This window comes from Lepidochelys kempii, chromosome 22, assembly GCF_965140265.1.
Source record: "Lepidochelys kempii isolate rLepKem1 chromosome 22, rLepKem1.hap2, whole genome shotgun sequence".
Taxonomy (NCBI): Eukaryota; Metazoa; Chordata; order Testudines; family Cheloniidae; genus Lepidochelys; species Lepidochelys kempii.
Window position 1 is genome coordinate 7,107,971 of NC_133277.1, and position 22,649 is coordinate 7,130,619.

General features: G+C 43.5%; 1 protein-coding gene across 10 annotated transcripts in view; it reads left to right on the forward strand.

Moving 5' to 3' along the window:
• Positions 1-22,649, forward strand: part of PRDM10 (PR/SET domain 10) — a 71,818-nt gene that overhangs the window by 41,908 nt on the left and 7,261 nt on the right. For all 10 annotated transcript variants that reach the window (XM_073320984.1, XM_073320989.1, XM_073320982.1 and 7 more), the window contains 7 exons: positions 8,005-8,352; positions 11,104-11,259; positions 13,086-13,265; positions 14,447-14,557; positions 15,804-16,004; positions 17,198-17,341; positions 22,331-22,501. In XM_073320984.1, coding sequence (XP_073177085.1) covers positions 8,005-8,352; positions 11,104-11,259; positions 13,086-13,265; positions 14,447-14,557; positions 15,804-16,004; positions 17,198-17,341; positions 22,331-22,501 — 1,311 coding nt within the window. The remainder of the gene's footprint in view (positions 1-8,004; positions 8,353-11,103; positions 11,260-13,085; positions 13,266-14,446; positions 14,558-15,803; positions 16,005-17,197; positions 17,342-22,330; positions 22,502-22,649) is intronic.

The window sequence follows — 22,649 nt, forward strand, 5'->3', positions numbered from 1 at the left end:
GGAAGGGGATGCAAATGTAATTCCTCCGGTTATCAGCTCTTTGAAGCTCCTCCCTGGAAAGGTTCAGATATACTAGTTCAAATTGGATTCTTCAGGGACCGACAGACAAAGAAACAACTTTTGGATAATTAGCCTGGTTTTACACAGGCCCAGGGCTTTCTTTCTGATACCACAACTAGACAGGACCCCTGGCCCATGGCGGGTCCCAATCCGCAGGGAAGGGCTGGAAGAACTGGGCCTAATGAGACACCATAACACTAGGTGCTTGTTCTGAGATGAAGCTATGATGAACTTGAAACCTTGGTGGGGTGCTGAAGGACTGCTCCTGCTGGAGCCCATTTTAGAGTTGGGGTGATCTCTGATAGCCTATTAGCATGTGCGTAGGTTCTTTTATTGTTTGTAATGTGTTTTGTCTGTAGTGCTATTACCTAAAGAATAAAAGAGGCTTGCATAAAAAGAGCTTTGTGGTAACTATACCTGTGGGCAGTCACACTGTTAGCCATCTCTGAAGAGAAAGCCAGCAGGCCAGCTTGAGCAGCCTGTCTCTGCTGGGAATAACACGGTGAAGGCAGGGAACTGCTCAGCCTGAAAATAGCCCTCTCAGAAGGACATGAGATGCATGTCTCCCTTCAAGAGAGGTGATGGCCAGGGGAGCCAGTGGGTGCTCTTGCTGAAACATAGGGGGAGAATACAGGTGCAGTTGCCCTGAACTGTGACATGGGGGATTACATCATTGTCCTTGGTCAAAATAAATGTTTCCTGCCCACTGTTGTGCACCATCCAATGTGTTCGTTAGTTGCCACTCTCTGGATGCATTTCAGAAATGGCTGTACTTACTGAGGCTTGGTCCTGAAAGTTGCTCCGTGTGGATGATGCCCTGCACTCATGCAGAACAGCTTGCAGGACAGAGGTGCAGTTTGTAAAGCACAATGGGATCCTTCAAGCTGAAAGGCACAATAGAAATGTAAGACATTATTAAATTCTGACGAGTATCGACCAGTAGGACAGCACTTAAATAAATCACTACCCGTTACTTCTCAGCAATCTGATCCTGGCATCCATAACCTCTTTATCTTCCCATAGCTACCACCTCTTGCCAGGCACATTTCATTCTCACTGAGACTCTGCAGGGTTCATTATATAATTTTTAATAAACACGATATCTGACAAAACATGAAAGGCAGAAAGACACTGTGTCTTAAAGGTTATCTGTGATTTTCATCTTCACCCTTTAACTCCTTCTAGGCAGTTATTAACGGAAGGGCAAATCCTGAACTCCCTGCTTAGTCCTTACTGAGGCAAAACTCTCATTGGGAGTTTTGCCTGAGTGAAGACTGAGCTAGGACTTCCAGATCTGGCCCTGACTGAGAATGACCCACAGGAGACTGCCGAAGTCAAGTCTTCTGTTTTACGGTCCATTTCGTAACATAAATATTTTTCTCTCCCCCAATGCTGCCTGCTCAGTTGGAGCTGCAGGTAGGTTTGGTTTTTATCCTGTGTCTAACCTAATGGAACGAAACAAAATTGCCTTCCATGTCGTTTTGTGCAACCTCTGCTTAATGTCTCCAGATGGAATCTGTGTTGTTGATGGTCTTGTGTTTGTTCTTTTGTATACAGATCATGCACAAAACTGGGTGTCATCCCAATAACTATTGTTTGCATAGTTTCTCTTAGTCCCCTTCAGACTGATCCACTGCAAGGACTTAATAATAATTAGCTCTTTAAAAGATGTTTAAATGGATCATCCAAAACTTTAAGCTGGGTATTGAATGGGCTGTTCCTTTGTGGCCTCAGAACCTGATTCAAGTCTGTCTGGTGCACCTCTGTGTACCTGATTTTGGTAGTTTATGTTAGTCTTCGGTGGCTTTAGTAGTCTGGCAGAGTGTGCACCATAACAATATATTTTAAACCTTTCTGTCTAGTGCTTTTAACAGTTCCCACTTAGGAAATACCTAATATGGAGTTGCATGCAATTTGAAAGAAACATTTTCAAGTACCTTGGGTCCCAAATTTTACCCATCTTAAAACTTCCTTAAATTTGGTGTTCAGTCATATAGATTCATCTAAATATCTAGTTTTCTAGTGATTTAGCATTTCTTGTAATGACTATTAACAGGTATTGTGGTGATAAGCTCCATAGTAATGCCTCTAAATAAATAGCTTTTAAAAAGGCATCACTTGGTTGTTGATAAATATATTTCAACAACTACTCCCAAACGTTCATTGTTGAAACTTTTGGGGGTAAAATCCTGGACCTATTCAAGTCAAATGGGAGTTTTGTCATTGATTTCAATAGAGCCAAGATTTCACCCTGGGTTCTTTAGCAATAATTAAAGAGACACTGGTCAACATAAAACTAATTTATAAAAAAAAAATCCCTTATCTATGTTACTAATAACAACTACAGCTATTACAACCTTGAGAATTTAAAAAATCAGGTATACTTTTACTATTTGCTGTTTACTTACTTTGAATGTAAATGCAAAATATTATGTATTTATTTATATTTTAAAATATGCTTATCAGATATCTTTAAGCATACTTACAGAAACAACACATTCATTGAATAACAAAATAACATACAAAAATTGTGCACATCACTCCCTTTTGGCTGAGACTAGTCTGGTCAATATCTGGTCAATATCTGGTCAATATCACTTACCTTCCCAGTCTGGTCAATATCACTTAGGTTCCCAGTCAGTTTCACTTTCTGGTTCTCATGGCACTAGCACCTTAGGGCAGTGTTTGTGTCTATAACATAGTGAAAGGGGAACCTTTAAATCCAAAACTAAATGGAAAACAAACAAGCAGTCCCCTCTCCGCCCCCAACGAACCACAAAACCACCACCACCAACTAGAGAAACATAGGTACTGATAATAGGTTTTGTAAATCCCCTTACCTTTTTCAAAATCTAAAGTGTGGGTTTATAACTAGTTGACAATAGTTCTTTAATTAACAAACTATCTCCAGAGCAGATCTGGCATCGTCATGATGTAATTGTACATACAGAGTAGTATACAGGAAGTGCCATGCAGGATCAGTCCCAGGGTCCAGATAGTCCAATATTCTGTCTCAAATACAATATGAGTACCAGAAGAAGGTGTAAAAATCCCACAGATGTGCGGCAATCTGCTCCCCCCACATTAGGTCTCATCCTGATTTCTAATAATTAAAGACTGGCTTACACCCAGCTCCATTAAACCATACGAAAAGGAAACGGGATGGATCATGGAATTGGTAGCTGGGAATCAGAACCTTTCCCCCTTCTTGGTCATCTGTTCCAAATTTGATGACCTTCTTGGTCATCAAACCTGATCAGAAGAAACTGGAGAAGGGACTTGTTGCCATCGTATACATGTTTTTTGGCCTGCATGAAATGGGTCTCAGTCCAGTTCCCAGTGAACAGGTGTTTACATCATTATTGGCCCACATTGATCACCTCTGCTAGGACATTCATGAATATAAGGGCAGCAAAATCTGAATCAAGATGCAGTGGGCTGCTCTGAGAGTGGAATTTTGCTCTGAAATTAAAGCCAAGCCTGACTGCTTTTCTAAAAGACTTTGTTCATTTCAGTTCTCAGTCACATCTTACATATTACCCCATCAAGGAAGAGCCTCATTGGCAGTGGGTGAGGAATCGGAATGATGTAGCTATCTATAAAATAAAATCCAACAAAATACGTTACTTCCCCCACCTTGTAGCTGTCTATGGTTTTCTTTGACGGAGGGTAGATCTTTTGTAACACTTGCATACGACCATGTAGAGTGTGACTTCATTGTTTCAAATTCTGCAGTTCATTACACTTAGAGGTGAAAAAGGCAAAGGACAGAAGTGATAAGAAAAGAAATACGATTTTTAAACTTCTAAGAGATAAACGGAGGAGAGTATAAAAGTACGCAAAAGCCTGTTTATAGAGCCTCCTCTGGGGTAATGAGCATAGCGTCTTTGACATCAATGGAGCTTTGGCAGTTTATTCTGGATGAGGATCAGGCCTCTGTTTTGCCATTCTGATAAAGTATTTGGGTTAAATACATTAAGAAACAGTATTGGAGGAGATAGAAATTTGAATTCCATCTGTCTAGACTGTTTGACTTCCTGGTAAATCCCTGTAACTAGCAGAAAATGATGCATTTTTTATTTCAAAGCACAAGTAAATTGTTATACAAACAATAGAAACATGTAAACCCAAGATTATGGGACAAATTGAATCACTGTGTAAGTGCACATAGGGAGTTACACCGGCTTACTCTAGGACTGAATTTGGCCCAGTGTTTCTTACGAGAAATGGTTTTAGTTGTTAGAAGTGGGGACGGTGAGTCAGCACTTCTGGGTTCTGTTTCTGCCTCTGTGTGACTTTGGGCAAATCACCTCACTTTCCTTTCCCTCAGTTCCTCCATCTGTAAAGGGGAGATAACAACACCTCCCAGGGACACTGTGAGGTGTAATTTCTCATATTTGCAAAGTGCCTTGAGATCCTTGGCTAAAAAGGGGAACAAAGAGGACCCGGGGAATTACAGACCAGTCAGCCTAACTTTGATACCTAGAAAGATACTGGAACAAATTAGTAAACGATCAGTGTCTAACCACCTGGAAGTTAAGAGGATTATAAGGAAGAGCCGGCATGGATTTGTCAAGAACAAATTCCAAACCAACCTAAGTTCCTTCTTTGACAGGGTTACTGGCCAAGTGGAAGCAGTGATATATCTTGATTTTAGTAAGGCTTTTGACACAGTTGCACAGAATGTTCTCATAAGCAAACTAGGGAAATGTGGTCTATATGAAATTACTAGAAGGTGGGTGCACAAGTGGTTGAAAGATCATACTCAAAGAGTAGTTATCAACGGTTCACTGACAAACTGAGAGGGTGTGTCCAATTTGGTCCCTCAGAGGTCAGTCCTGGGTCTGGTACTGTTTAATATTTTCAGGAATGACTTGGATAAAGGAGTTGAGAGTGTCTTATAAAATTTGCAGATGACACCAAGCTGGGAGGGGTTACAAGCACTTTGGAGGACAGGATCAGAATTCAAAATGACCTTGACAAATCGCAGAATTGATCAACAAGATGAAATTCAGTAAAAACAGGTGCAAAGTATTTCACTTAGAAAGGAAAAATCAAATGCATAATGACAAAATGGGGGGAAACTGGCTAGGTGGTTGAACTGCTACATCTGGGGGTTATAGTGGATCACAAATTGAATATGAATTAACAATGTGATGCAGTTGCAAAAAAGGCTATTATCATTCTGGGGTGTGTTTTTTATGAGTGTTGCATGTAAGGCACTGAAGGTAATTGTCATGTTGTACTCAGCGCTGGTGAGGCCTCCCCTGGGAGTATTGTGTCCAGCTCTGGGTGCAACACTAGGACAGATGTGGACAAATTGGAGAGAGTCCAGAGGAGAGCAACAAAAATGATAAAAGGTTTAGAAAACCTGACCTCTGAGGAAAGTTAAAAAAAGGGGCATATTTAGTCTTGAGAAAAGAAGACTGAGGGGGGACCTCGTAACAGTCTTCAAATATGTTAAGGGCTGTTATAAAGAGAACGGTGATCACTTGTTCTCCATGCCCACTGAAGGTAGGACAAGAGGTAATGGGCTTAATCTGCAGCGAGGAAGATTTAGGTTAGATATTAGGAAAAACTTTCAAACTACAAGGGTAGTTAAGCTCTGGAATAGGCTTCCAAAGGAGGTTGTGGAATCCCTATCACTGGAGGATTTTAAGGACAGTTTGGACAAACAGCTGTCAGAGATGGTCTAGGTTTACTTGGTCCTGCCTCAGTGTAGGGGGCTGGACTTGATGACTTCTTGAGGTCCCTTCCAGCCCCATATGTCAATGAAAAGTGCTATAGGAATTTGAGATATTATTGTGTCTTAAAATAAAGACCAACCACTCCAAAATTTGACTCAGTAACAGAGCAACATGCCTCCAATATAAGAGTGACTCCCAACTCCAGTGAAGTCCATTATAAGGCACTTGGGATTTCAGCTAAATTAATCACTGGTGTCACTGAACATTCCAAATCATCTGATTGTGACTAGAAATTTTCCTTATGCCATGGGATGGTGTCTGAGATTACCTGTGAAAAGGGAAGTGTGTGTGTGTGTGTGTGTGTATATATATATATAGTGTTTTTTAGTTTTCTATAAACAATTGCTCTTATGTTTCTCTTTTACTGGAAAGAGTGCATGGTTTCCTCCTTTTACAGTTTAGACAGTGGAGAGAACCATTCAGATTCTCTTCATGTGTCTGTAGCCCAGTACTCCAGAATAACTGCTGAGGTGTCTTCTAATTCTGACAAAGCAGCTTTGAACCCTGCTTCATCAGTATCTGCTTTTGACAGTGACTCAAGAGTAGCAGCGCATGCCAGCCAAGAAGTCCCATAAAGAAAGGAGAGTGGAGATGGTTTTAACCAGGGAATTTGGTCTTTAAGACTCTGTTTACTCTAAAGTATGCTAATAACAACAAGCATGTTCAAACATAGTAACTAGCAGCATTCTAGCCTTGTTTCCCTGGCTAGCATGGATGTGGATTAAAAAAAAAATTGGAGAAGCTGAGTGAAAAGGAGACAACAGTAAACACTGGACGGGAGATCCTGTCTTGAAGGAGTGTAAAAATTCCTTAGATGTCAATAGCACCGCGAGAGAAATGGCAGAATCCCCAGGCCATTTCAGTCTTCTGCAATGTAATATGAGATTTCATATTTGTCAGTGTAGTCTGCTCCCATATGCACTGCCAGCCAGCATAAAAAGTTCCTGGCCACTACTGAAGTGCAGGCCCACTGGGCAACCAACTATTTCCACAGTTTGCAAGTCCAGCTGTGACTGCTCCTACAGCAGCCAGAGCAGAGATCAGGAGCTGAGCAGGGCTTCGCTGGATTTGTCTAATCTAGCAGGCAGGAGAAGGAAAGAAACAGCAGTTGTTAAATGTTATAGGAAAACTAGATCAAAGGAAAACAGACACTGAAAGAGGGGACAAGAGAGAGAGAGAAGAAAAGATATACGATAGAAAGAGAGAATGAAAGAAAGAAAAATGGAATGAAGGAAAAGGGAAAGAGAAGGAAGAACAATAGCAGGAGATACATTAGAAAGTTAATTTAAAATATGCATTTAATAGAGTTTAATGTCTAAACATTGTAATGAATAAAAATTCAATTAATGCTTGATTAGATATAATCAAATACCTTTGATTGGCCCACAAAATTCTACCAAAGCTCTTACCAGAACTCTGTATGTGTTTCTCTGTGAGTGTGTTTACGTCTCTACTTCACTCACAAACACACACACACAGTGTGCGTTTAAGGGTATAATTGTGTGGGTTCCTCACAAGATATTACGTGTTGCTCTTGAAGCTGCCTATCTGGCCCTGCTATAATGTTTTTGAAATTCCCATTCCTCTTTTTTAATAATACTGAGAAGGTTTAGGTTAGCACAGAGATCCACTTGATCCAGCATTATTAGTTTGGGGCCATGCTAAACCACTGCTGCAGATCTCTCTGATGCTCCGTGGTGCAGAAACTGACCCCCCCAAAAGGCTGCAGATTCCCAGAGGCTCTGCTAACAGACAATGCGTATGAGTAATTGGGAGATGCCTCGATGTGGTGGCTCATCTACAAATATAAATACACAGAGCCTCGTCCTGAGAGATCAGTTGCAGGTTCCCAACACCTCTCAGGCTCAAGTCCACCCTGGAGAGGAAAGAGTGAGTTTATGTTACAGAAAAATTGTGTATCAAAATGTGTTTAGAGCAGGGCATGGGGACTCAGGACTCCTGAGTTCTGTTCCTGGCTCTGCTACTGTCTCACTGTGTGACCTTAGGCAAGTCTCGGAATCACTCTCTGCCTCAGTTTCTCCATCTGTAGAATGGAGATAATACATTTCTACCTCAAAAGGGGTCTTTTGAGATTTAACTGCTCAATATCTTGGCTCACTTAAATTTGACAATACTTGTATGTAAAGTCTGTATGTGATAATAAACACTGATGTTCTTTCTTGGGTGTGTCTTTCAGAATGCAGCTCTTCAGCATCTATTCATCCGAAAGTCCTTCCGTCCCTTCAAATGCCTGCAGTGTGGGAAGGCGTTCCGGGAGAAGGACAAGCTGGATCAGCACCTGCGATTTCATGGGCGGGAGGGGAACTGCCCTCTGACCTGCGACATTTGCAATAAGGGTTTTATCAACAGCAGCGCTCTGGAGAGTCACATGAAGTTCCACTTGGACCAGAAAACATATTCCTGTATTTTCTGTCCTGAATCTTTTGACCGCTTGGACCTGCTTAAAGATCACGTGGCAATCCATGTCAATGATGGCTATTTCACCTGCCCTACCTGTAAAAAGCGCTTTCCCGATTTTATCCAGGTGAGTGCCATGCTGACCACAAGCAATGGCTTCCAGACCTTGGGCACGTGTAATGCTTCTCAGTACTGATTCCATTCAGGCCAGCTTATGCTGTAAGTCTGTATGCTCTTACAAGCTAAGCAGGATCAGTTTGTGGATGGGAAAACTGACAGGAAGTGGTAACGTTCATTTTGTAGATGGCACTTTTCCCTCTCAGTCAGTAGTGACCCAGTAGTGTAGTGGTGTTGGTGCAGTCTTTTGGACAACGTGAAGCAGAATTCTTGATCGCACATGGTTGTTTGAGAGGCATGGCACAACAGGTTTTTCCGTCTTGCTGGATGCAGTAGACATCAGAATGTACACTTGTCCCTGTCAAGGTTCCTTCCCCACTCTGAACGCTAGGGTACAGATGTGGGGACCTGCATGAAAACCTCCTAAGCTTACTTTTACCAGCTTAGATTAAAACTTCCCCAAGGTACAAACTATTTTGCCCTTTTCCCTTGGACTTTCGCTGCCACCACCAAACGTCTAACACCAGTTACTGGGAAAGAGTTCGTTTGGAAACGTCTTTCCCCCCAAAATCCTCCCAAACCTTACCCACCTTTTTCTGGGGAAGGTTTGATAAAAATCCTCACCAATTTGCATCGGTGAACACAGACCCAAACCCTTGGATCTTAAGAACGATGAAAAAGCATTCAGTTTCTTAAAAGAAGAATTTTAATAGAAGAAAAGTAAACAGAATCACCTCTGTAAAATCAGGATGGTAAATAGCTTACAGGGTAATTAGATTCAAAACATAGAGAATCCCTCTAGGCAAAACCTTAAGTTACAAAAAGACACAAAAACAGGAATATCCATTCCATTCAGCATATCTTATTTTCTCAGCCATTTAAAAAAATCATAATCTAACACATATCTAGCTAGATTACTTACTAAATTCTATGACTCCATTCCTGTTCTGTCCCCGGCAAAAAGCATCCCCCAGACAGACCCAGACACCTTTGTTTCTCCCCCCCCTCCAGCTTTGAAAGTATCTTGTCTCCTCATTGGTCATTGTGGTCAGGTGCCAGCGAGGTTATCCTAGCTTCTTAACCCTTTACAGGTGAAAGGGTTTTTTCTCTGGCCAGGAGGGATTTTAAAGGTGTTTACCCTTCCCTTTATATTTATGACAGTCCCTAACTGCTGAACTTGTATATTAAAATGCATTATATGTTTAAAATCCCATTGCCTTTTTTGCAAGAGTAATGCTGTTGAGTCCAGGGCAGTAATTCCAGAGCATTTCAGTATGTTCTGCTTCCCTAACTTCCTCCTGTAGGTTCAGTTGAGTATATTCCTCTTCAATTCCATGTTCCATGCAAGAAGTAGCTGCATTTGAGTGGTGGGTGATGTAACCCCTTTGTGCAATTTGTGGAGTCCTTCAAGATGAAAGACATGATAGACATTTTAGAGTACTGTTTTCTTGCTTGGTGAGAAAAACGTAAACCTACCCTACGTACATTCATTACGCTTAACATGAATAAAGAAGATGACATATATCTCACAAAGGTACCGTGACCTGAGACTAAACACGGAAATCCAGTTTCAAGTCAAGTGATAAATCCAGGAACTGATAGGCATTATCCAAAAGTTCAAAGAAGAAAAGATGGTGTGGGGGGGTTATTAATACAACCCTCCATCCCCAAAATAATCCAGCCTCTATTAACATGGAGCAGAAAGAAAATAACAAGCTGGTTACCTAAGCTATGACCATCTCCCCCATCAATTTTCCAGTTAAACTGATCTAGTAAGAGAAAGGTTACCAAATTCTTTCCACTTTTTCATATACTGTTGTATGAATAATTAAGTCCAGTCACTCTGGGAATTAATAATCAGAAATCATGGTCTACGTCCCTGAGTAATTATTGTTGGAGCAGATATAGAGACCAAGTGGCTCCATGGTGCAGGAGGAAAATAAGGATTGCATCAAAGGTCCTGTTCTCTTCATGCTGGGATTTGGAATTCCAAGCCTTACTAGCTGTTTTATTACAGATCTTGCTGTGCACCTGACCAGGCAAAGGACATTCCTAAAACATACAAAGGAAACTGCACGCCGGAAGGTGTTTAAAATGAATTGCTCCCTACGTCCCATGCGTACTGTAACCGCCACCTAATTCTTTCTGATCAAAAGGAATTAATCTGTGTTCTCAGATTTCCTTCAAATGAAAGAAATAGAGGGAATGAGCATCAGCTGACTGTGTAACTCGAAGATGTTGGTCTGGTAAAAGTTGCCACTACGTCAGCCATCCTTTTTTATCGTCTTTAAAATACCCAGTCATGCAGTTGCAGGTGCCTTCGAGAATCATTCCTCGGGAGATCAGAGTGTCCATGCAGATCTGTAACAAAGATTATGAGGATTCATTCATTATGCTGTTAGCATCTGTTAAGCTATTATCAGGACCCCAGGTATTCTGGTAAACCACTGAAGAATTGAGGTTCCCTGGGACAGACTAGAGAACTCTGAAAAACTCTTTTGGCCCATCTCCACATCTCCCAGGTGTGCAAGAGAGTAGGATTCCAAAGCACCTCTAGGGAACTGCTTTGTCTAATGTTGTCTTGGAAACTGTTATTCAAGGCTGTTCAGTTTCTTGTGCTGATGGATTCTATCCAAAGAACAGAGCTTCAGCAGCAACCAAGTCTCCCCCTAGTGTTGCTAAGAGCTGCTGCGACGGTTCGGTGGCCTGTTTGCTCCCCATCGGGAGTGCCCTGAGTTTTCTCTGTGGTCTTCGCTGCCAGGTGAAGAAGCACGTGCGCAGCTTCCATTCGGAGAAGATTTACCAGTGCACGGAATGCGACAAGGCGTTCTGCCGTCCCGACAAGCTGCGGCTCCACATGTTACGGCACTCGGACCGCAAGGACTTCCTGTGCTCCACCTGTGGCAAGCAGTTCAAGGTAAGGCCTCTCCGAGGCTGTGGTGTTCCCAGAGCGATGCCGGGGCAGCTTCCTCTCTCCCTCCTTTGCCAGCAAGGCTGCCTTCCCAGAAACGGAAGCAACCAGCACCTGTAGGCATGCTAGGTTTGCGCGCAGATTGCATGCGCCAATCTATGCAGTGTGCGTGCTGCGGCATACATTTTTGAATTACTCTCTCTGGCCTGAGCCAACTATTGAGCTCTTGCTTGTGATCAGCTCGTTAACACCAAGGGGCAGGTCCACCCTCCCTTCCATCCACTTGTAGAGTCACTTTGTTGCACAGCGTTAGTGCAAAGTGCCCCCAACATTGTGCTTCCCATTACTTGGTTTCGGAAATCTTTTTTATTGGAAATCCATTTCCGCCAATGGACTAATATTCCACACAAGCCACGAGAAATAAGTTATAATAAGTGGCAATGGACATCTGATCTTAAAATTAGAACTCTAAGTGTAGAACAGATGGAATTAAACTGGTGTAGAGATTTTTAAAGGGACAGCATGAAACTGAACTGGACCAAAGGGGAGCAGAAATCTAATAAACACGTGTGAGAGTTTTCTGGTAAGATCCAAAGTACAATAATGTTGTGAGTTTGGTCACCACTGCATAAAACTGTAAGTTGCTTCAGCCTCTGAAAAGTTAAGAAGTGTAGCAAAATGTGATCAAACTAGAAGGACAAATAAAACAATGGCATTCATGCTGCCTAGGGAAAGGGTTATTTTAGAGGAAAAGTGACGGAAATGCTCTTAATGAGAGGAAGTATTGTGTAATGGGCTGTGCCCAGGAGTCGAGACTCCAGGCTTCCATTACCAGCTGTGATCTTGGTTTATTGTGTGGCTTTGGGGAGGTCACTTTAATCTCTCTAGGCCTCAGTTTCCCCATCTGTAAAATGGGTGTAATAGTATAGCGCCTATGATACCTCAGAAGGATAACAATGCCTGTAAAGCATTTTGAGATGACAGCTGCTGCAAAAGTGCAAAATATTACAACATTGTTATTATTATAAAGCCTTTCACAGCATGGATAACATCAGCCCTAGTAGCTATTGTTACCATTATGCAGAGTGCAGGACAGAGGTGCATAAATGGAAAGGGTTGGGTAGAAAAAATGTACAACAACAGTGGGCCACCTAGTGAGATCATTTTTAAGTAGGACTCCCACTGAAGTCAGGAAGATAACTAGAAATGGATACATGTGCATCTTTGCATTGAACAGAGCAAACTGCAGCTGCCCTCTGTATTTTCCCCTTATGTTTTGTATGTGTTTGTGAAAAGTCCCATAATTCAGCCCTGAGACCTCTACCCAGATATAGCCAATGGAGGTACAAGCCTTGTCTCTGCCTTTGAGGAACTATTTCTAGTGGGGGAGGAGGGAACTTGGCCTCTACAGCTTAGTCAGCAGTTGGGCTCTGCCATCAAGGGTTACATTTCGTGCCAACCTGTAGTCATGGGAACCCTTTGCCACTGGGAACTGGACTGAGACCCACCAGCTCATCTCCCAGAGACCAGTGAATTAGCGTTAGCCAGGTAACAGCTTTCACTGCCTGCCAACCATAAACTTAGAAATGAAAGGTTCTATAGCTTCTTATTGATCCAGTTCTCCAGTCAGCTTCTTTAATAATGAAGTGCAGCCCACAGAAGCAAAAGTTCCCAGCATGCCATGCTCCATCCATATCTTAGCTGCCTGCTCCATTATTGGAGATGACAGTTCCAAGAATGGACCTCTCTGTGGTATGCATTTTGTCCACCCCTTTAACAAACAAATGCTGTAAAATTGATTTTTCTTCCTCTCTGACTGTTGTCCTAAACAGAGGAAAGACAAGCTCCGAGAGCACATGCAAAGGATGCATAATCCAGAAAGAGAAGCAAAGAAAGCTGATCGAATCAGCCGCTCCAAAACCTTCAAGCCTCGGATAGCTTCCACCGACTACGAGAGCTTCATGTTCAAGTGCCGACTGTGTATGATGGGCTTCCGGAGGAGAGGCATGTTGGTTAGTGTCCTGATGCTCTTGAGATCTCTGCCAGTGAACTTTTGTCGATTAGGCATGATTTACGACATAAGATAGCTTTCGTATTTAGCTTTAGTGAATAAGAAACAAATGCCTGCAAATTTCAGGTGATTAGAACAGAGGAATGTTGAGAAAGAACTGCAGGAATTGTAGTTCTTCCAAAGGGTCCTCTTTTTGTTTCTTTCCTTTTTTCTGGTTTTTTTTTTTTTTCTTGGCCTGTCCCCATGGTGTATAAGCATTGTGATGTATAATAAATACATCCATCATCGTGCTGTCTGGGCACCAAGTTTGAGATCAGTAATACAATTGCATGGTCCAGATGGGACAGGGAGGCTCCACCGCTCAGTTTCCAGATGTTCCTTTATTATTTACTAGGAAGTTTGTTTTGTTCCTCTGTCCCCATTACTATTTCTCTCTCTTTTCTCTTTTTTTTCTCCTTCCTGTGTGGGACCTCACCAGCCTTTGTCACTGAGGGAAAGCTTGTGCAAACACATCTGTATTGTACGCCACATTGGCTCAGGGTGGTTGCGATCTCTGCTAATAAAGAGTTACATAGCCAGGGGGCTTCTGGTGATAAAACCTTTCTCCCAGCCCTGGAGAGTTTGACCCTCTTCTCCTCTTATGTGGATCAGGCATGCACATTCTAGTATCTGCCCCACAAGAAATAAAATGCCTCTTTGGGAAACCGTCCCTGTGAGATTAGTGGGGAAGGATGCTCATTGGGAACCTTGTTACACACACAAACTGTACTGCTGTCTGGAGCCAGCAAATTCTGGAGCAATGCGAAAAATCAGTCTGAATCAGACACCTCCCACCCCCCTGGATTTTCCATGGCACTGGCTCAAACAAAATTAAATTAGCGTGTATCAGGAGCGTTCACCAAAGGAAATTCATGTGAGTACATTTTTGTTTTTTCCAACAGCAAGTCTTTCAGCTCAACAAACTGGAAGTGGGATGCAGGGTGACTAGGTTCACCTTCAGCAACTGACCACAAATGGACGTGAAGCCCAGTGCCCTCAGGTGGGCATGGCGTGGCTGGTTAGCAATGTTTTGGTGGGGCAGTGCGCTGGGGAATCCATACTCCCCGTGACCAAGAGAAGAGTCCATTGTTTAGCTTCCAGCTGTAACATATTTTCTTCTTCTCATTTGCTTCTTTCTCTCAGGTGAATCATTTATCCAAGAGACATCCAGACATGAAAATAGAGGAGGTGCCAGAGCTAACATTGCCCATCATCAAACCCAACAGAGATTACTTCTGCCAGTACTGTGATAAGGTATGTGAGGAAGTCACCAATGAGAGCACAACCCTCTACCTTCTTGCAACCAATTTGTGTGTATGAACATGTAGCAGGACTTGTGATTTTCTTGAGATAATACCTGGCTGAGCTGGCCAACGGCATTCGTACCAGCTCTGTCCATGCAGAAATGCATTGAAGCTAAGGCAACTAAATGCAAACCAGACATTTCAGTTCTGTTTTTCTCCACTTTGTTTTGGAGCTTGTTCTAAGGACTCCGTGTCTGATCTCGGTGTTGAAGATTGCCAGTCCAATTAGGGGGTTGCACACTTCGTAGCGTCTGTAGGCTCAGCTATTTTTCACACACCACGAGCTCCTTGCACTGTCGGAGCCCATGTGGCGAAAGGTCTGGTTTTCAGGGGTGCCATGAACCCGCCGTTGCTTTTGACTTCAGCGGGAGCTGTGGGTGCTCAGCACTTGTAAAAAGGAGTTAGGCACCTATTTATCTTGAAGGATTTGGCCTTTTATTGTGAGCTATCCACTTCTCAGCCACATTCCAGTGATTCCCAGTGTTCTGTAGCCTGCAGCTTCTTCTCCTTTGCCTTTGGTGCCTCTGCTTTCCCTGAGTAGGACCTGCTCATTGGCCTCTCTCCCTGACACAGACTTTTATTTATTCTGGAAAAGTTGCCTTCATAATGTGGTTCACTGATGCCTCCTATCTGTGGTTGAGAAGAGCATCCCGCTCCTTGCTGATGGTTTCTTTAGTTTTGTTTAGCTTGCTTCTTCTTTTAACATTAGTATACAGGGTTACTTTGCTGTTTTTCTCTATCTGGAGCTCCTAAGATGTGTCTAAAGAAACTAGACTTAAAGCAGACTTGCTGATCTCTTGTAGTTATTAAAGACCCAGTGATGCTTGAGCAAGAGTGGAGATGTTAATCCTAGTAGCCTAGGCAAATTCCAGTTCAGGTGATTACATTCTGCCTCCCATTGTCAGTGGAATAGGGTTTTCCTTCTCAATTCCTGACCTAAGTAGTTGTGTAGCGCTGGGTTTCTGTGCAGTGTCAAGCAGTTATTACACTCCATCCTGGAGATACTTCTCTCACCGGCTGGTAAAGTGATGCGTGTGTGTGTGAGACAGAGAGAAAGAACTATTATATAAAATTGTTATGCAAATCCCTGTTAAAAGAGGCGTGTGAATTTTCTGGATGGAGACACACACACTCTATCTGTTTTGGGCACTGCCGTTGGTGTTATGCTGCTCCCGTTCAAAATTTTTGACCCACAGGTGTACAAGAGTGCCAGCAAACGCAAAGCCCATATTCTGAAGAACCATCCCGGTGCTGAGCTACCTCCGAGTATCCGGAAACTGCGCCCAGCAGGACCGGGAGAGCCAGACCCCATGCTGAGTACTCACACCCAGCTCACGGGCACTGTAGCCACTCCACCAGTCTGTTGTCCTCACTGTTCCAAACAGTACAGCAGTAAGGTACTGTGAGTGTCTCCTTGCCTCAGAACAGAGCCCCGCCCTTGGGGCCTTGTTCCGCCACAGATCTTGCATTGGTCAATCCAGAGGTTCAGCCTTTTCATCATGAATCAGACAACTGATTTCAAGCTGACTGGGTGCTAACAATGTGAACACAGTTTATTTGATTTACAAAGAAAGGAGGTGTTTAGTGGTTAGATTAGGGAACTGGTTGTCAGGATTCCTAGATTCTATTCCAAGCTCTGCCATTGATTTGCTGTGTGATGTTGGATAAATTGCTTTATCTGCCTGGGTGTCAGGGCTTCTCTATATGTGGAAATTGACCAGAATAGCTATTGTGGAATAAGCTCTGACAGAATACCTTCCCATGTAGACACTTCTATTACCGAATAAAATTGTTTACACAGAGTGTTATTCCAGATAGCTATAGCACTTTACATTCAGACCCTACCATATTCCGGAAAAACATCCCTTAGCCAAAGGAGATAATACTTACGCCCCTCCTGGGTACATGAGTTTAAAAGAGTGGTTTTTTTTCCTTTTCCAGGGTTGAGTCTTGATGAATTCCTGGTTTTCTAGGAGTGGGCCTTGCATGGTACACGCAGAGCTTTCGCTCACAGTATTTCCTGCTTTTTAAACACTGGCAGCCAGGTTTTCCAAAGTGGCCTCTCATTTTGCACACCTCCATTTTGGGATGGTCACTTGCGACATCTTGGGCCTGACTTTCAGAGGTGCTGAGCATTCACAGCTCCACTTGAAGACAACGGTAGTTGCAGGTGCTCAGCGCCTGTCAAAATCAGGCACAGCGTGTCCCAGGTTGGACACCCAAACTCTGAGGCACCCAGAATCAGGGCCACTTTTGCGAACGTTGTTTGTGGGTTTTTCAAAACTGTCCCCTTAGGTTTTTTTTGATGGGTCTTTTTTTATGAGATGGATAGTACAGAGAGGAAGGAAGGAGTCAGAGACAGAAGAGACTTTCTGCTCTCTTCTGAACAAGTACTCAAAACATTTGATGGTGTGGGGGAGATTGGTCCATGGGGCCATGGAGTTTGAGAGGCAAAAGCTCATCATCAGGCAAGTCTAATTCATATGAACTCCATGGTCTTTGTGTTTTCTCACTGGTGACCGGAGCATCGCATGGTCTGAGGAATCTCGCTGGCCATCTCCCTAACCCTCTTCTCTGCACCCCTCCACAGACCAAGATGGTACAACACATTCGCAAGAAGCACCCTGAGTTTGCTCAGCTCCCTAACACGATACACACGCCCTTGGCAGCAGCCGTCATCAGTTCCACCCCTGCCGTTTTAACCACTGACAGCACTACTGGAGAGACTGTTGTGGTAAGAATGCAAAGGATGGTAAATCAGGCCATCTGAGTGAAACAGTCAGATATCCTAGATTGTAATGATTATTAGCATTTGCTTGGCTCCCATCGCTTTGGTATTACAAGGCTTATGTTGAGACATTCCCATAGATCACTTCTGTATATGAATCTATGCAATTTACTGTTGTTCCTCTAGAGGGTCTGTATTTCCCTGTTTAAAGATCTAAAGATTTGCCCACTAGCCTTACCCCACCCTCTCCTGTCCTCACTATTCATATGTTATGGACTCCAGATGGTATTTTCAAAAACACCTGAGTGATTTAGGGCACAAGTTTCAGTGATAGTCGATGGAACTTGTGCTCCTAAATCACTTTAGCGCTTTGGAAAATCTTCTGTTCCATCCTAATGGCCGAGGACTGGATTATACTCCCTTTAGAGCTAATCAAAGCCACCCCTTAATCATTTGGGTGGGGTATTATTTGAGTGATCTCAGCTCCCTCCATCACCACTGGTGAAGCGTGCTGCCTTCACAACACTCCCAGCTGCCAAGTCAGCGAATGGCAGAGACCAGAAAATTGTTCTGGTCTCCCCTGAATGGCAAAGGACCAACCTCCTGCAAAATTTAAAAAAAATGTCATCCACACTTTAAACTTTATTTCAAGACTGTTCACTGAAACTGTAAATAACAGTGACCAGTGTGTGCTTGAGAGAGGGCAAACTCGTCCCTAATTACTATTATTATTTATATTACCATAGCACCAGTGGCCAGAACCCTATTGTGCTCGGCCCTGTACTAACAGAAAATGTTCCTGATGCTTCTGGCTTGATACATCAGATGAGCCCAGTGTTAATTGTTTCTTCATGTTTAGTAAATACAATAGCACAGAGCAGCACTGCTTCACTTAGGTAGGTAGGATAGCTGAAATATATTTGCAGAAATGATGAGTCAACCTGGAAACACAGACCAGGCTCCTGGAAGGACAACATTTCTGCTTCTATAAAGAATAATTCAGAGCTTGTGGATACAATTTTTTGTTTATATATTTATTATTTGTTCATTCTATTATGATGACACCTAAGAATACCAAACAGGATCTGGGCCTGTTGTGCTTAATGGCTGTATAAACACAGAGCAAAGAGCAGGTTTCAGCTTCATTACAATATCACATTCTAGTATCTGGGCACTTAAATCTGCATTAAGATGTGTAAATTGTGCATTTATGTGCCTAACTGCCACTTTAAGTGCCCTTATGCTGGAATAGGACTTTCTCGATCGGGCTTTTGATGCACGCATTTGCTCCAATACTTGAATAAAAATGCTACAATTGCAAGGAGCAGAACTTCCTCTTTATTTTTGTGTAACCTTAAAATACTATTGTAGAAATCATTTTCTGGTTGACAGGGCTGGTGCAAGCAGAGAAAAACAAACAGCCACTTTGCATCCTGCTCTTTAGGGAAATATGAATCTCATGCAAGATCTGTGACTCATAAAGCTGCCTTATCTGCTTCTTCAGCAGCTGGAACAGATGGGGAATAAGCTCATCTCTTGCTGCCTAGGACCCTCTCTTGCTTCGCAGTCCTGTAGATCATAAGGATGGCACTTACCATTCAGTTCAGTTACACCAACAGGAAGGTTTTCAGAATGTTCCAAAGACGAACGGTTACATTGCCCAGCTGCGAATCCAGATCTCTTTTGGCTTGTGAATGAAGATAGTAACAGTGTGATGTTGGCGTGTGGGGTCTCTCGGCACATGGCTGAGTGAGGCTAAGGCTGAATTAAGCGGCGCGCTGAGGGTCACCAACATAGGTTCTGTAGCTGGGAATGGATGGAACTAAGTTTGGAACCCACTAGCAGAGGTAGCAAGAGTCAGTGTATAGTAACTCCTCACTTAATGTTGTAGTTATGTTATATATATGTAGACACACGCACAGTATACGTTTTAAACAAACAATTTAATACCGGCACACAGCGATGATGGTTGTGAAGCTTGGTCGAGGTGGAGGAGTCAGAGGGGGGGATATTTCCCAGGGAAGGCCTTACTGTGAAATGATGAACAAGCACTTGGCTGAGCCCTCAAGGGTTAACTCATTGTTAATGTAGCCTCACGCTCTACAAGGCAGCAGGAATGGAGGGAGGGGAGGCAGCATGGCAGAGAGAGACCGAGACACACACCCTGTGTGTGAGAGAATTGCTTCTTTAAGTAAGCTTACCCAACTCTTAAATACACTGCCTTAATCAGCAAGCTGAGACAGCAGCTGCTGCCAGGAAGCTCCCTCCATCCTGAGCCCTGTCATGTGTCCCCCCTGCTCTATGGAAGATGGAGTAAACAGGGTGCAGGAGCAGGGGGGAGGGGGACACCCTGACATTAGGCCACACACACACACAGCAAGCAGGAGGTTCTGGAGAGATGCTCCAAGGCAGAGGGCAGGAGCAGCACATGGCAGTGGTGGGAGGGACAGCTGAACTGCCGGCAATTGTAGCCTGCTGGGCGCCTGCTGCATAGGGAGCTTAGGGAAGCAGGCAGCTGATACGGGGGCTGCCGGTCCACCCTGGTTCCAAGCCCCCACAGCTCGCTGCAACGGGCTGCTCTTCCTGCAAGCAGTGGACAAAGCAGGCAGCTGCCAAACGACATTATAAGGGAGCACTGTACAACTTTAAACGACATTGTTCCCTAATTGATCAGCAATGTAACAACGTTAACCAGGACAACTTTAAGTGAGGAGTTACTGTAGAGCTTCAGCCTTTGATTCCTGAGCCAATCTAAATGGGCAGAGTGGGCACAATGCCCATCACAGAGGCACTCTCCACAGTGCCAGGCAGCATGAGGAATATTGACCACCGCTTTGGAAGCTGCTGAATTCCCCTGCTTCCCTTCATGCAGTGGGAAGAAGGAAACTATTGGGTCCCTCAGCCTATTGCGAGGCAAGAATTAAATCCCTGCTCTCCAACAGCTAGGGAAGGCGAAGGGAGGTGGAACCCTTGTTCCCAGGAGCTGGGGGTGGAAAGGGAGTAGAGATGTGATGACAATCTTATGAAACTACATCTGTACAAAATAGCAAGACTATTGACAAACACTAAATCAATTGAAAACTGGCTAACAGATAGGTCTGAACATGTAACTGTAAATGAAGAATTATCATCTATCAGGTCTGTTTCCAGTGGTGTCCCACAGGGATCGGTTCTTGGCCCTACACTATTTAACATCTTTATCGATAACCTGCAAGAAAACATAAAATCATCACTGATAAAGTTTGCAGATGACACTAAAATTGAAGCAGTGGTAAATAATGAAGAGGATAGGTCAATGTTTCAGCGTGACCTAGATGCTTGGTAAACGGGGTGCAAGCAAACAATATGTCAGGGGTCTCAAACTGGGGGTCAGGGTCCCTCAGGGGGTCGTGAGGTTATTACGTGGGGGGGTCACGAGCTGTCAGCCTCCACCCCAAACCCCGCTTTTCCTCCAGCATTTATAATGGTGTTAAATATATAAAAAGTGTTTTTAATTTATAAGTAGGGGTCACACTCAGAGGCTTTCTATGTGAAAGGGGTCACCAGTACAAAAGTTTGAGAACCACTGCAATATGTGTTTTAATGTGGCGAAGTGTAAATGTATACATCTGGGAACAAAGAATAGATTGGAGACCATACTAACGGGATGTGGGACTCTGTCCTGGGAAGCAGTGCCTCTAAAAAGATTTGAGGGTCACAGTGGATAAATTGGCTGAAAATGAGCTCCCAGTGTGACGGTGTGGCCAAAAGAGCTAATGCAATCCTGGGATGTATAAACAGGGGACTCTTGAGTAGGAGTAGAGATGTTACTTTACCTCTGTATGACTGCTGCTGGAATCCTGTGGCCGGTTCTGGTGCCCAAATTGAAGAAGGATGTTGATAAATTGGAAAGGGCTCAGAGGAGAGCCAAGAGAATGGGAAATATGCATTATCATGATTGACTCCAAGAGCTTGTATGCAGTGTTGTTGTAGCAGTGTCAGTCCCAAGATATGAGAGACAAGGTGAGTGAGGTAATATCTTTAATTGGACACTTCTGTTGCTCAGAGAGACAAGCTTTCGAGTTACACAGAGCTCTTCTTCAGGTCTGTGTAAGCTTGAAAGCTTGTCTCTCTCACCAATAGAAGTTGGCCCAATAAAAGACATTACCTCACCCACCTTGTCTCTCAAAGAGTTCTATTTAGCTTAACAAAGAGAAGGTTAAGGGGTGACTTGATCACAGTCTGTAAGTAACTGCATGGGGAACAAATATTTAATAATGGGCTGTTCAATCTAGCGGGGAAAGGCATAACACAATCCAGTGGCTGGAGGTTGAAGCTAGACAAATTCAGACTGGAAATAAGGCATAAATAGTGAGAATAATTAACCATTTGAACAATTTACCAAGGGTCGTGGTGGATTCTCCATCACGGGACATTTTTAAATCAACAGTGGATGTTTTTCTAAGAGAGTTGCTCTAAGAATTATTCTGGGGCAGGTCTCTGGCCTGTGTTAGACGGGAGGTCAGACTAGATGATCCCAGTGGTCCCTTATGGCCTTAGACTCTACAAACGTATGAACTGTTCTCTCACAATTATTCGCCAGCATGACACACCCATTGCAGCCCCATCACAAGATGTGTTTATTTTGTGGTTGTCTGAAATGTCAGTCTTTGGGAAGGTGGCCCATAGCAATTAAAAGCTGAGTACAGCTGTATTGAGTAACAGGAGAGTAAATCTTAACCTGGGAGAGTGTGATGTTCCTTCCTGTATGCCTTGTCCCTGCCAGTGATAAGGAAAGAGAGTGAGCATGAAAATATGGGTCCCCCACGGTGTAGAACAGAGCTCTCCCACTGGCCTGATTGCTGACAGAATCTCATTAAGCGGAGCGCCATACACAGTAAGCTCTTCTAAATTACTGACCAGGCTTCAGTGGTTTAGGTTAGGTTAAGTACAAACGTGCAAAGTGTTCAGCCCAAGAGATAACACTGCACGATGCACTGTGCCTCTCTTCCTCAGACAACAGATCTGCTGACGCAAGCAATGACAGAACTGTCCCAGACCCTGACGACAGACTATCGAACGCCACAGGGAGATTATCAGCGAATCCAGTACATCCCTGTGTCACAATCCACAGCTGGCCTGCAGCAGCCCCAGCACATACAGCTGCAGGTTGTGCAAGTGGCCCAGGTAGGTAATCTACTGAGGATATATCTTAGATCTCTCCTCAAGCCTAAGTGACACCATGGTTTTGAAGACTTTAAACAAAATGTTATGATGGTGAAGGTTTTGGGGAGGTCTCACCTGGAGACTGAAGCTCAAGCTAAATTTCCGGTGC